Genomic DNA, 16,306 nt, shown 5'->3' with positions numbered 1-16,306 from the left:
AGAGGGTGGAGTCAGAAAATTAATTTTATACAAATATATATAATATATGTTTAATTATGAATTTAATGAAAAATTATTACAATAATAAAATAAATAAATAAATATTAAATGATCCTACAAAATTTGTTTCTGACTTTAATTAAACCTACAATTACAAATGAAGGGAAAGTATTTTGTTCAATGAGGTACGTCGGCTACTTGCTAGTTGTTGCACGGTCGTAACTTCATCCCTTATCAATGGTCTTGAGATGTATGATCTTATCAGACGTCCTGCGCCTTGGGTCTTGGGCATGTGACTTTAATGACGGTCAGGTAATTATAGTTCACGGCAATTCGGATTGTAAGCTTTGATAATTCTTAATAAGAGACTATAACAACTCATAACACTTGTTAACAGTTAGTTACCATCTAAAACCGAGTACTTTACAGATACTATACAAAAAGTTATCATCCAAAACCAAGTACTTTACAGGTACTATGCACAAAGTAACCATCCAAAAACAAGACTAAACAGAAAGTAACCATCAAAGTACTGCTAGGTAAGAACTGAATACAACGTGTCCAACGTGTCAAGTCCATGTCAATATGACTACTACCCTAAAAAAATGTTATATCTCTGGATAACCATCAAAGTCAAAATCTATTAAATTCTGGATACAAAATTTCTACGGGACTCCACTTCAACTTTTCTGTACCATTAAAAAATTGTATTGGATTTGTTGAGGATTAAGTACGAATCTTGGCGATGTGTTTGAACAAAGCAGAAATGAACAAACTTTTAAAGTGGAAATGACGAATATAGCCTGGAAAATTTCCCATGTAACTCCGAGCGATTTTTCAAAAATTAAGATGTACGATATTATTAAAAGTGGTGTAAACCTACCAATCGCATTCCGGAGTTGGTATTCATATGTTAACCCCAAACTGGAGTATGGGAGTCAACACAGCTGGAATGTGAAATTGTCAACTAAGCGCGAAAAAACCAAAATTTGCCATAATTGGATTTACACTTAATGGAGAACTTATCTTAAATAATTTATCAAACTTGAAAGTTCATTTGAATTCTGAATCATATCCATATGATAAACTGAATGTTGATTTAAGTAAGAAACAGTATCCTCACCTATATGAAATGTATACAAGATTTCAATCTAGTTACTATAATCGTGAACCACAACCATTTTTGACCCCAAATAATTTTAAATTGAAGGCCCCTATTATTGTGGTTGATCTTTCATTTCAAAACGAATCAGTGAATACTGGCCCTATTGATGAGAGAATTTCGAAGAAAGAGTTTCATACTTATTCATCGTATATTCAAACATTTAAACCAAACGATGAAGTTCGAATTACTATCCAAAATCAAGACTTGTACGTGCTTCATCACGAAAGTTACCTTAATTTTCAATGAATTATTAGAAAATATTCACCGAACGGACCTACAACTGATAATGTTACCACTTTTTTTTTTAATAATTGTGTCTTGTCGGTATGACTACTACTCTAAAAAATTTTATATCTTTGGATAATCTTCAAAGTTAAAGTCTATTGAATTCTGGATGGAGCAGTGGAGATGAAATTTATACGGGACCACACTTCAACTTTTCTGTACCAAATTAAAAAAATTTTTGGGATTGGTGAGGATTATAAAAAAATTTTGTTAAAATGTAAACATGAAGTTGTGTTGATGCTTACTAAGAATCTTGGCGATGTATTTTAACAAACCAGAAATGAACAATCTTTTGAACTGGAAATGACGAATATAACCTGGAATTTTGCAAAAATTAAGATGTACGATATTAATAAAAGTGGTGTAAGCCTACCAATCGCATTCTGGAGTTGGGATTCATATGTTAACCCCAAGTTGGGGTATGGGAGTCAACACAGCTAGAATGTGAAATATTCGGCTAACCGCGAAAAAACCAATGACTTAAGTAAGTATCAGTATGCTCACCTATATTAAATGAATACAAGATTTCAATCTAGTTACTATCATCGTGGTTCACAACCATTTTTGACCCCAAATGAATTTAAATTTAAGGCCCCTATTATTGTGGTTGAAACGAATCAGTGAAAACTGGTCCTATTGATGTGAGAATTTCAATAGAACTGAAGACACCAAGTCATGAAAATACCCAAGCTTCCTGTCTCCTCATACTTGACCGTTAAGTTGAATATAACCCATTAAACGGACTAGTACAACGAAATGTTTGTCATTAGACAAATGTTGAAAGATACTGTTTCGATTGATGATCAAAGTTTATTTGATAATAATAATAATTTTATTCTAAAGGAAATTGGAATTGTATTCGAAAAAGATCCAAACTTGAATAATAGTTTTTCAATTGAACCACCATATGATTTTTCTTTGCTAAATACAAAATCTCGAAAGACTGCAATTTGGTTAACCAATACACATCACAAAATTTTTTGAAACGATGGAGAAAATAGTTTTCCACTAAGTCGAAAGTATCTAAGAACAATTACAAGCGGAAGCAAATTAATTTGTAAAGGTGTGGAAAAGAAACGATTTCTACAGACGTTTTTTGGGAGTCGACAGCTCATTAATATCGAGGAAATGGGCTGTCCGTCATTAAACAGGTTTAAAGGAAACCGGTTTCCCTCTGTGAAACACACCTTAAGGGCGGGGTTTGTGCTCTTAACAATGCATACATTATTTTGACATTTTTTTAAGTAGCTCCAAAACAATAAAATAATTTTTATACATTATTTTAAAGTTGAGATTAGATGTGTAAAGATGTGCAAGAAAACAAAAATAACCAAATGAAGTTTCATGAGGAAATTTACCAGTTTATTAAATAATTTAAAGGACATATAATTGGTCAGCGTTTTTAATACCTGTTTACTTAAAGTAAACATCAGCTTCCGCTCGAAGCCCACAGTATTGCATTCTAGGTTCAGATCATATTGCGTTCCGATTTTGAATCAAATTGCATCGGTCAGCATAATTTCATTTCACAACGAGATGCGACAGTTTCAGCATAAGCTTTTATTTTAAACAAAAATTAGTTCTGGAAGCTTAAGAAAGAAAAGCTTCTGTCCGAGGTTCGTTGGATAATTTTTTAGAATTAAGCGGCAGTCCTATTTTGTCGGAGACCGCGATCGGTTCGACAGTTATAAATTAGTGTCTTGTATAAGTGATAAGAATTAAAAGGTTTAACACCAAGTTTAAATAAAAAATAAAATATATTTTTTTAACATATTACCAGTGACAATATTAATTTACATACTAGTATAACAGCAGTTCACTACTATCAAAATAGTAGTTCCTTTTAATCTGATAATTATTTGAATGCGATTAATGAATAAATAATTATAAATAAATAATAAACAAATAATTTTGAAAATGTGAAAATAACAATTATGTATTATTCTAGTGATATTATCACAAAACAAAATGATAATATATTTCTCTCTGTTGGCTCAATGATTTTTCTAATTTAATTATATAGATAAAATTAACTCCAAAACCACTTTTTGAAATTTTTTAATATTGATTTGAAGGAAAAGGACGTAATTATATTGTACATTACAGATACCTTGAAAGTCAGTTCTGTTTGAATTTAGGAGTAAATGTGTCTGAATGATATGGAGCTGGCGGTCATCCTTGTTAAAATTGAAATTCACTGCCGGGAATCTGTGAAATCAATAAATTTGAAAATTAAACTGCAAATATTTAACGGTTCTCCTGGGATTGAAGATGGTATATTGAAATGTAGGAAAATCTTGTCTTTAAGAGTCTGATTTTTTTAATTATATTCTTCTAGCTACATGTTATGAGATAGTATCTGGGATTTGGGGTTATCAATAATTCCAAAAAATGATTAAAATTTAACAACCTGCTGTTAGGAAAAGATCACAAATATAACGAAAATAAATAAGAGGATGCTATTATTACAGTGGTGGGTGTGGCTAGGGGTTGAAGCATGCAATACAATTCTAAAATTGTTTACATGATAGATCAAAGGATATTAGTTAGAGAAGGATGGAAATATGGAATTAGATGGCATTACAAGTACCCATCTATGTTGCGGAGGTTGGTTGGGGTTGGCAAGCCATCCTTATTAAATATGAGCAACATATATTTCACCGGCGGGGAATTAGAGGGATCCAAAAGATCAATTTTATGAGAGAAGACTAATACTGTTTTTGGTAATTTAAATAGGCACTTGAAAACTCATTACTCAATTAGTTACAGACTATTAAACAACAACTTTTTTCAAGCATGTTGATGGAAAATCAAAGTATTGAATTAATATATATAGTTTTATTATCCAAATGAGGAAATGCCCTTTTTTTTGGTCAAGGGATAATATTCCATGAATTTGCGTCGAGACATTTTAGCAATCCTTTTTGGTAACAGTTATAAATGGTTCGCAATAATAATAATATAATATAATAATAATAATAATATAATATATATAATATAATAATAATAATATTTCATGAATTTTTTCCATTACCCTGACTTTTGCGCCTGCGTCGAGACCTTTTAGCAATCTTCTGAACATCACTATTTGTAATGTTGGTAATAGTTGTAAATGGTTCGCAAATAAAAATACTTTTCCAATTATATTTTGTGTGACTTATTTATGAAGGGATAATATTCCATGCATTTTTTAGACATCCTTGACCTTTGCGCCTGCGTCGAGGCACTTTAGCAATCCTTTACACCACCACCTTTTTTATTGTAGGTAACCAACTTGACTCTGGAGTTACGCCGTAGCGATTTCAATTACTTTCCCGATTATAGTTAGTTTGAAATCGTTTTTTGACATTCATATATTTTTTCTTTCTAGACATTTTATTGTACCTTATAACTATAGTTATGGGGTGTAACGCTAGCTATTGTAGTTAAGGATTCACTTATTATACCTACATAAGATGAAGGAATATGAAAAAAGGAAATGTTTTATTTTTACAATATACCAGTTAAAGTGAATGATATTATTATATGCTCTTAATATCTGTCAATATGAATCGAAATTGTTTATCAAAACAGCTTCTAAACAGCATTTTAGACGGCTTGTGAACAACTAATTTCTTAATTAGTTTTACAATCACAGGATACATCTTTCCCCAACATAATCGGACATGTTCCACTAAGATATAGATATATATCAATCTTCAAATATTTTGGTTGTGCGATATTTCTCACTTACACAGCAAACACATTGAAAATCAGAGTGTAAGTTTTGACTTCACATCGAAAGTCGTCTAGTGATCAAGAATTTTTGATCATTCTTAACAAAAGACTATAATAGCTCGTATAAGTTATTAACAACTAGTAACCAGCTAACATCTAGAAAACTACTTGTATACATTAACTAAACATATAGACACCTGATACTAAACAGCTAGTAACCAGCTAATAACATCTAGTAAGCAACTTGTATACATCTACCAAACATATAGAAATTATCTATTATCTATTATCTATTATCTATTATCTATTATCTATTATCTATTATCTATTATCTATTATCTATTATCTATTATCTATTATCTATTATCTATTATCTATTATCTATTATCTATTATCTATTATCTATTATCTATTATCTATTATCTATTATCTATTATCTATTATCTATTATCTATTATCTATTATCTATTATCTATTATCTATTATCTATTATCTATTATCTATCATCTATTATCTATTATCTATTATCTATTATCTATTATCTATTATCTATTATCTATTATCTATTATCTATTATCTATTATCTATTATCTATTATCTATTATCTATTATCTATTATCTATTATCTATTATCTATTATCTATTATCTATTATCTATTATCTATTATCTATTATCTATTATCTATTATCTATTATCTATTATCTATTATCTATTATCTATTATCTATTATCTATTATCTATTATCTATTATCTATTATCTATTATCTATTATCTATTATCTATTATCTATTATCTATTATCTATTATCTATTATCTATTATCTATTATCTATTATCTATTATCTATTATCTATTATCTATTATCTATGATAAGAATTAAAAGGTTTAACACCAAGTTTAAATAAAAAATAAAATATATTTTTTTTTAACATATTACCAGTGACAATATTAATTTACATACTAGTATAACAGCAGTTCACTACTATCAAAATAGTAGTTCCTTTTAATCTGATAATTATTTGAATGCGATTAATGAATAAATAATTATTAATTAATTATCTATTATCTATTATCTATTATCTATAGGAACCAAGCGAAAATATGCGTTTGTAACGAAGGTTAATAACCCATATATTTCTTACAGAGGGTGGAGTCAGAAAATTAATTTTATACAAATATATATAATATATGTTTAATTATGAATTTAATGAAAAATTATTACAATAATAAAATAAATAAATAAATATTAAATGATCCTACAAAATTTGTTTCTGACTTTAATTAAACCTACAATTACAAATGAAGGGAAAGTATTTTGTTCAATGAGGTACGTCGGCTACTTGCTAGTTGTTGCACGGTCGTAACTTCATCCCTTATCAATGGTCTTGAGATGTATGATCTTATCAGACGTCCTGCGCCTTGGGTCTTGGGCATGTGACTTTAATGACGGTCAGGTAATTATAGTTCACGGCAATTCGGATTGTAAGCTTTGATAATTCTTAATAAGAGACTATAACAACTCATAACACTTGTTAACAGTTAGTTACCATCTAAAACCGAGTACTTTACAGATACTATACAAAAAGTTATCATCCAAAACCAAGTACTTTACAGGTACTATGCACAAAGTAACCATCCAAAAACAAGACTAAACAGAAAGTAACCATCAAAGTACTGCTAGGTAAGAACTGAATACAACGTGTCCAACGTGTCAAGTCCATGTCAATATGACTACTACCCTAAAAAAATGTTATATCTCTGGATAACCATCAAAGTCAAAATCTATTAAATTCTGGATACAAAATTTCTACGGGACTCCACTTCAACTTTTCTGTACCATTAAAAAATTGTATTGGATTTGTTGAGGATTAAGTACGAATCTTGGCGATGTGTTTGAACAAAGCAGAAATGAACAAACTTTTAAAGTGGAAATGACGAATATAGCCTGGAAAATTTCCCATGTAACTCCGAGCGATTTTTCAAAAATTAAGATGTACGATATTATTAAAAGTGGTGTAAACCTACCAATCGCATTCCGGAGTTGGTATTCATATGTTAACCCCAAACTGGAGTATGGGAGTCAACACAGCTGGAATGTGAAATTGTCAACTAAGCGCGAAAAAACCAAAATTTGCCATAATTGGATTTACACTTAATGGAGAAGTTATCTTAAATAATTTATCAAACTTGAAAGTTCATTTGAATTCTGAATCATATCCATATGATAAACTGAATGTTGATTTAAGTAAGAAACAGTATCCTCACCTATATGAAATGTATACAAGATTTCAATCTAGTTACTATAATCGTGAACCACAACCATTTTTGACCCCAAATAATTTTAAATTGAAGGCCCCTATTATTGTGGTTGATCTTTCATTTCAAAACGAATCAGTGAATACTGGCCCTATTGATGAGAGAATTTCGAAGAAAGAGTTTCATACTTATTCATCGTATATTCAAACATTTAAACCAAACGATGAAGTTCGAATTACTATCCAAAATCAAGACTTGTACGTGCTTCATCACGAAAGTTACCTTAATTTTCAATGAATTATTAGAAAATATTCACCGAACGGACCTACAACTGATAATGTTACCACTTTTTTTTTTAATAATTGTGTCTTGTCGGTATGACTACTACTCTAAAAAATTTTATATCTTTGGATAATCTTCAAAGTTAAAGTCTATTGAATTCTGGATGGAGCAGTGGAGATGAAATTTATACGGGACCACACTTCAACTTTTCTGTACCAAATTAAAAAAATTTTTGGGATTGGTGAGGATTATAAAAAAATTTTGTTAAAATGTAAACATGAAGTTGTGTTGATGCTTACTAAGAATCTTGGCGATGTATTTTAACAAACCAGAAATGAACAATCTTTTGAACTGGAAATGACGAATATAACCTGGAATTTTGCAAAAATTAAGATGTACGATATTAATAAAAGTGGTGTAAGCCTACCAATCGCATTCTGGAGTTGGGATTCATATGTTAACCCCAAGTTGGGGTATGGGAGTCAACACAGCTAGAATGTGAAATATTCGGCTAACCGCGAAAAAACCAATGACTTAAGTAAGTATCAGTATGCTCACCTATATTAAATGAATACAAGATTTCAATCTAGTTACTATCATCGTGGTTCACAACCATTTTTGACCCCAAATGAATTTAAATTTAAGGCCCCTATTATTGTGGTTGAAACGAATCAGTGAAAACTGGTCCTATTGATGTGAGAATTTCAATAGAACTGAAGACACCAAGTCATGAAAATACCCAAGCTTCCAGTCTCCTCATACTTGACCGTTAAGTTGAATATAACCCATTAAACGGACTAGTACAACGAAATGTTTGTCATTAGACAAATGTTGAAAGATACTGTTTCGATTGATGATCAAAGTTTATTTGATAATAATAATAATTTTATTCTAAAGGAAATTGGAATTGTATTCGAAAAAGATCCAAACTTGAATAATAGTTTTTCAATTGAACCACCATATGATTTTTCTTTGCTAAATACAAAATCTCGAAAGACTGCAATTTGGTTAACCAATACACATCACAAAATTTTTTGAAACGATGGAGAAAATAGTTTTCCACTAAGTCGAAAGTATCTAAGAACAATTACAAGCGGAAGCAAATTAATTTGTAAAGGTGTGGAAAAGAAACGATTTCTACAGACGTTTTTTGGGAGTCGACAGCTCATTAATATCGAGGAAATGGGCTGTCCGTCATTAAACAGGTTTAAAGGAAACCGGTTTCCCTCTGTGAAACACACCTTAAGGGCGGGGTTTGTGCTCTTAACAATGCATACATTATTTTGACATTTTTTTAAGTAGCTCCAAAACAATAAAATAATTTTTATACATTATTTTAAAGTTGAGATTAGATGTGTAAAGATGTGCAAGAAAACAAAAATAACCAAATGAAGTTTCATGAGGAAATTTACCAGTTTATTAAATAATTTAAAGGACAGATAATTGGTCAGCGTTTTTAATACCTTCTAAACACAAAAATGTATGTTCATGAATCGAGGTGGACATGATCTCAAAACTACGAATTTACATTTTGTAATCCTGAATTGACGTCGGAAACGTGCGCCTGCCTCTTCTATGCAAATCACCGGAACGAAGCCAAAAAATTAACTTCAATATATATTAAAACATGTTCGCAATACCAAAATAAATGAATAAATGTTATATTATGCTACAAAATAAACTTCTGACTTTTTATTTCGAGTTAAAGTTACAGGTACGGAGAATGGAAAATATTTTCTTGACTGGGATATGTCGGCTACTTGCGAGTTGTTGCGTGGTCGTGATTTCAACCCCTATTATGGGACGTATTAGAGCTAGCAGTCAGCCGTGAGGTCATTGGCGTGAAGCCCATGATCTTGTCAATGAGCGTGCGCCTTCAGGCTTGTGGATGTGTCCCTTTTATTGCGCTTGCCAAAGAGAGTGCGCCTTCAGGCCTGTGCATGTGTCCCTTTTATTGCGGTCCGGTAATGGACAGGTGCGCATGTTGCTCTTGCTTGAATCCCTTTTATGACATGTTTATGACCCATTTGTGGAAAGGAGAGAATCTTAGACAATTTATCAGTTAAACGTTCTGGGGCGGAAACAAAAATGTGTGTTTGAAAATATTCCACATCTGAGAATCATTAGCTTGTGAGATTTTTTTTATTGGGGTTCTTTTGATTTCTAAATTAGTTTTACAATCATTGAAAACATTATTGCACAACATGTTCGGAAATGTTCCTCTAAGATAATCATCTTTAAATACTTTGGGTGTGCGACCGTTCTCACGTGCACAGCAACACCTGTGATAATGAGGCAACAGGGTCACGTACCCTTTCCCTAACATGATCGGATATGTTCCTCTAAGAAAGCAACCTTTGGATACTATAGTTGTGCGACCCTGTTCACGTGCACCTTTCTCACGTGACTATTAATTGCACATAATGAGAGGAAGGATACATGATCAATATTGTCACATGGGGATGTGGGGGCGATGGGGGCAATTAAGTATACTCTTTATTGACATGATCGTGACATTTTTATGACTTCAAGGCCCATTAAAATCAGTTAATTTATTGGATATTGCTAATTGTCCTAGAACCCGCATATGTTTATGAGTGGGAAGGGGGAAGGGGGTCCGGGGGGCCATTAATATGCTAATTGTCCAAGAATCCGCGTTTCCATACTACTTACAAGCATCTCAAATACAACGAAAACGAAAAAATTCTTGAATTATTGGTTTTTAATTTAGAACATTTCGCAGAATACATTGAAGACCTGGAAATAGGAATGCAGTTAGCAAGATTAGGAATATTCGATCCAAAGTTATTTAAACACGACTACTTGACAAACATTAATTCTGAGATACTTCTGAGCATAAAAACATCAACTTGGCTTAGGTCAGACTCAAACGAAATTTTAATTACATCCCACATACCCAGAGAAATAAAGAAATTTCCCGTATACGAAATATTACCTTATCCAGATGAAAATAATAAAATATTACAAGATAACACTCAAAACAAATATTTCGTATACAGAAACTGTTTTTATAACAAAGAAACAAAAAAACCTGTTACCAACACATGTCTTTTAGGTCTTGTTAATCAAACAGATACTACTCCAGGTACACAAAAACGCTATTAACAACCCAAATTAATTATGTCGAACCAAATATCATAGTTACATGGAATTTGTCAAAAAACTATACTAAATCAAAATTTTATAAAAAATGAAATTGTAATTGAAGGAAAAAATATGATCATAATACACAATTGATCAATTGCAATTAACGATTTATCCATAAGCAATTATAGTTCTGACTACACACAAAGTATATACACAAGAAATAATGTCACCAAATTTGACCCAATATCATACATACAAGCAAAAGAAATATTTTTTGAACAAAATACAGAAAACCAAATTTACAAAATAATTGTACCTGTAACACTGGGTCTCTTAATATTAAGTATATCACTGTACCTACTTTATAAATTTAAAGAAATAACTAAAAGAATACTTATTAAATACAATAACACAATAACAAAGGTGACGACCCAACAGTATAAACACAAGAGTTACAAGAAATACCAAAACTATACCCAAAAATCCCAAATTCTGTAACATACAGTTAGTCCTTTTTCAACGTTCTAATAAAGAATAACCAATAAATATAAAAAAATCTCCTGATTTTTATTCGGGCGAAGAATGACTCATGTGAATTTATATATATAAATAAGATAAATTAAATATTTATTGTAAAACTATGAACATTTTATAAAATACTATACTTAAGTATGCAATATAGCAACTAAGAACAGAAAAATGTTTGGCGACCCTAAAATACAGAAGAATAAAAACATTTTTCGTCGGAACTATGCCAATTTACACGCATGCTTAAAACTGGTAAGTAAAATCATTTAAAAAAGGATTTAATTCCTGACGAAAATAATATTAGAACTATTATATTTAAGATATTTTTATTCAAACAACAATAATGTCAAAAATGTTGTCTTCCGATTCGTTTTAGGATATCCAAAACAAACTTAACATTGCGCATAAAACAATAAACAAATATCTAAGTACACCATTGGCCATTGCAAAGGTTGAAGTAATTGCTTTACCTGAACTAATTACAATTCGATTTGCTAGTGCATGTGGAATACTGATAGTGAGGTACAAAGTTTATTTATTTCTATTGAATATTTAATTAAATAATTATACATTGATCATTTTAGAGAGTCTGAACTATTAAAAAATAGTGTTTTCGCCGTATCTCGGGAACTTGTTTATCAGTGGATTGGAATATGGATAACACCCGATTGGTGGACTGATGAAAATGTTAATAAAGCGCTTATTAATTATATAGCATCAGAAATCGTGTTTGAAGTAAGTTACATTATATATAACAATTTGTAAATAAAATGCCAAATTTTTACAGATAAATGGCGGAGTAGAGTTTAATGGAAAGTACCCCATGACGATTCTTTACTCATTGTACTATGAGTTAAGCAAGAGGTATCCCCACTCGCGATTAACAGGAATGAAGCACGAGTCCACGTCTATTAAAATTGAGCTCATTATTCGAATGCTTAGACTCGTTTTAGGAGAGAAGACATTTAAAATCGGAATTCATCGATTTATTAACGATTTTAAATGTAAAACATACAAATCCTCTGACTTTTGGAATGCACTTTCCAAACAAGCAATAGAATATGAAGTGCTTGACAGTTCTTTTAGTATATTGGATATTGCTGAGTCTTGGGTAAACCTGGATCGGCTGCCACTCATCACTATTAATAGAGACTACAATTCAGGAACTGCAAGTATACATCAAAAGGTGTATCTTAGAGAAAGGCCCCATGATGTACCCGATCAAGAAAAAATGCTTTGGTGGATCCCTATTGCGTTAGCCCGGGAAGACACTTTAAACTTCGTTAAATATCGTCCATGCATATGGATGAATAGGACAAGGCATTTGCAAATTTCTAATATGCCAACCAGGAATATGTTTATAATTGCTAACCCAGAGGAAATCGGTCCATTCCCGGTTAACTATGATCAACAAAATTGGAATATGTTGTCGATTTTTCTAAGGACAGAAGCCAAACGAGAATCTATACCAATATATACAAGGTACATATATGTTTAATTCTATATTAGATTATTTTTTAACCTCGCAGAGGGTATAATGATTTCGGTCAGAAATTGCAACGCAATGAAGGAGACATTTCCGACCACATAAAGTATATATATTATTGATCAGCATCACAAGGCGATTCGATCTAGCTTTGGCCGTCTGTTCGTCCGTCTGTACGTATATACGCATAAACGTTCTCAGTCTCAAAGCTGTCTTTCTAAAACCATCCCCAGAGTCTAATTTATGTTGCAGGTAGTATATAAGTCAGAACGAGTCGGATCGGACAACTATATCCCTTAGCTCCCATAGAAATGATCAAAAAATAATTTAAGAAAAATATAGCTTTGGTATTTAAAGCCGTTACTCGTAGACTAAAAGGGTATACTAGATTCGTCGGAAAGTATGTAACAGAGAGAAGAAAGCATTTCTGACCCTAAAAAGAATATATATTCTTGATCAGGTTCACTAGCCGATTCGATCTAGTCATGTCCGTCTGTCCGTATGAACGCTGAGATCTCGGAAACTATAAGAAACTATAAGAATTGGCGATCTAGCCATGTCCGTCTGTCCGTTTCTACGTAAACTAGTCTCTCAGTTTTAAAGGCTTCCAAAGGTTTTACTATTACTAACTACTAGTATTATAGCTCCCATAGGATTAATCAAATAACTTCTTTTAAAAAATATGTAAAAATATATATATTTTGATGTTTTTCGACATATTAACTTCTACTTTTGGGAATATCATTCTCTTAATCACTGTGGACGGCAGTACACGTAGTGGCGAAGTGCGCAAGAGAGCGTGCGAAGACAACTACTATATATACCCGCAAAATTGAAAATCTGCCATTATGGTCCGATCGTAACGAGTTATACATCAATCGAAAGGTATCGGAAGAACTAAGAAGATTGCATACCAAGACTTTCGAAATATAGATTTGTTTGGGAGAAAAAGCGGTGAGTGTGTAAAAGTAAAAATTTAGAAAATTTGAGCTGCTGGATAGGTGGGGATAAAAGCCCCCGGTTGTTAAGCTAGTTTTATTTTTACTGAAAATACGCGTCGAATGACACCTCATTTGTTGAAATCCGATGTGCCGTTCAAAAGTAATTCAAAAAACAAGATTTTCTTCTTCTTCCCAAAATAAAAAATGTGTGTCCCTTTGTTTCTGGGTTTGTATGCATCCCATCTTAGTTTTAGGGTTTTGGAAACCTTATGGGTGTATAAAGTAGCTTGAAATAGAAAACTTTTGTTCTAGGACTTTTGGAGAAACCCGCTAGTTTAGCGGAAAATCAAAAAAAAAAAGCCAGATTTAAAATGCTTATAGTATCTTAACAACTAAAGCTACAGAAACGTGCTATATATCTCTGAAAAGATAATTTAATTTGCTAAATACTTTTCATATAGTCATATTTTCTGAATATAATAGATTTAGAGTTATGACAAAAAGTTATTTTTAAACACCATTTTTTGACTATTTTCTCAAAATTGAGTCGAACGATTTCTTTTTAAATTTCAAATCATATATCCCTTGAGATTCCTCAACTTACCTCGACTATCAGATACCCGTTACTCAGCTAAAGGGACCAAAGGGAAATGGAGATATGCAGGCAGCAAAGTGAGATTGAAATGCCCCACCTATCGGCGGTAGACAGATTTAAGCGTTCTGGGCGTTAGAGTGGGCGTGGCAAATCTTTTTTTGAGTCAATCGATAGGTATTGACGAAACCAATACAGTTCAGTTAAAATTTAGTATCTAGCATGAAAATTGTGGGCGCTCTCTAGCTCTCATAGTTTCCGAGATCTCAGCGTTCATCCGGACAGAGGGACAGACGGACATGGCTAGATCGACTCGGCTAGTGATCCTGATCAAGAATATGTATACTTTATGGGGTCGTTACATACTTTCCGACGAATCTAGTATACCCTTTTACTCTACGAGAAACGGGTATAAAAATGCACCGGTCAATTACAGTTAAGATTGACCAACGGCGAAGGTGTCAGCAACGAAAAGAAGAGCAGTGGCCAATGATTTCGAAGAACGTCAGCAGAAACAACAACATCGGCACAGACAGTGCCAGCGATGGAGCGACGCGTAGTTATAAATAACAATCGATAGAACTATGAAAAGTTAGTTCTTAATCCAACTCAATGAAAAAAAGTTTCATTTTATTAAATAAAAATTTGATCAACCTTTTAACTGGGACCTGGTAAGGACCGCGAAAGGATACAAGTTCCGCGTCCCGCGTAGATCGGTAAAGAAAATTTCGATGATTCAGTAATAACTCCACTTAAAAAGTGAGGAGCGAAGAAACCGGAAAAGAGTGCCGAAAAAACCGCCGCTAACTCCTGTATAAAGGACTCGTACCTAGTGGAAAGACCATGCCAATTCGAAGAGGAGGTTCCTTAGCAGACTCACACTCAGGAGAGATGGGTGCAGCGTGGGATAAAAGGGAACTCGCCGATTCCGTCATCACGAGAGCACGCTGAGAGATGTTATTACAGTAAGAATAATTTAAAACCACATACATAAAGATTTACAACAACAAGCAGACTTAAAACCCACAGTATTCTATAATTAAGCTCCCAAAATAACAAACTTCCGAATTCTGAGTAATTTAAGTCAAGTAAAACTCAACTTTCTATTGCTCATATATTATAATTAAAATGCCTGAAGATCTAGCAGATAGAGTAGCAAGCTTTACTTGACTTTAATCGTCCAATTGCACACATGTAAACGCGCGAATCATTACTAAAAGAGACGTTGAAGAAAAGAAAAAAATTGTCATAGAGGCAAACCTCGGTAACTTAGTAAAGAAAATACTTAACCCCAATAAAGATTTTTCAAAATATCAAGATCAATTAACTAAAAGAGAGTTAGCACAAAATCTTTCTGAAACAAATCTGAATAGTCGTTATGGAAAAAGAGTGTTTCAAGGGTACTGCAAATTTATGAAAATAGAATTGGTTCACCGATGTACTTCGGAAAAAAGCATTGGACACCTTTGCCTAACGAAATTACTGGCAATTAAAGAGCCCCACGACATGGGGCACGCCCTACATCTGTGTAGTCTGCTCGAGAACCAAAATACTATTAATAATCAGACACCTAAGACCTAGTATTTAGGAAAGCACCTATGTTACCAGCCAAACCTTCACAACCCTATTAAATAGTACCCGCAAAGCAAAGCTTCCATCCATATCTATACCACAATCCAAATCATATGCAGGTAACACATCAAATTAAGAAAAACAACTTTCACTTATACTAATCAATTCCAGCCCTGTTAAGGAACCTGATAACTAATTATATTAATTTGGTATATATTCAATAGCATGTAAGATATTCCTCCTTGAGATAGTCTGGTCTCACGAATTTCTAGCTTTCTCTCTTCCTCCTAACCACGAGCAGTCGGCATGATTAAAAACGAATTCTTATTGTGAAATAGTTGTGTATTATTAATCAGCCCAATTCGAAAGTGGTC

General features: G+C 32.3%; 1 protein-coding gene across 1 annotated transcript in view; it reads left to right on the top strand.

Annotated features, from left to right (window-relative positions):
• Positions 1–11,693: 11,693 nt before the first annotated feature.
• Positions 11,694–16,306, top strand: part of LOC119562301 (aminopeptidase N) — a 90,303-nt gene continuing 85,690 nt past the window's right edge. Inside the window, 3 exon segments of the mRNA XM_037875459.1 lie at positions 11,694–11,863; positions 11,926–12,076; positions 12,129–12,823. Coding sequence (XP_037731387.1) covers positions 11,694–11,863; positions 11,926–12,076; positions 12,129–12,823 — 1,016 coding nt within the window.

Source organism: Drosophila subpulchrella, unplaced genomic scaffold (assembly GCF_014743375.2).
Source record: "Drosophila subpulchrella strain 33 F10 #4 breed RU33 unplaced genomic scaffold, RU_Dsub_v1.1 Primary Assembly Seq42, whole genome shotgun sequence".
In the NCBI taxonomy this organism is placed as follows: Eukaryota; Metazoa; Arthropoda; class Insecta; order Diptera; family Drosophilidae; genus Drosophila; species Drosophila subpulchrella.
This window is presented reverse-complemented; position numbering and strand designations above follow the sequence as displayed.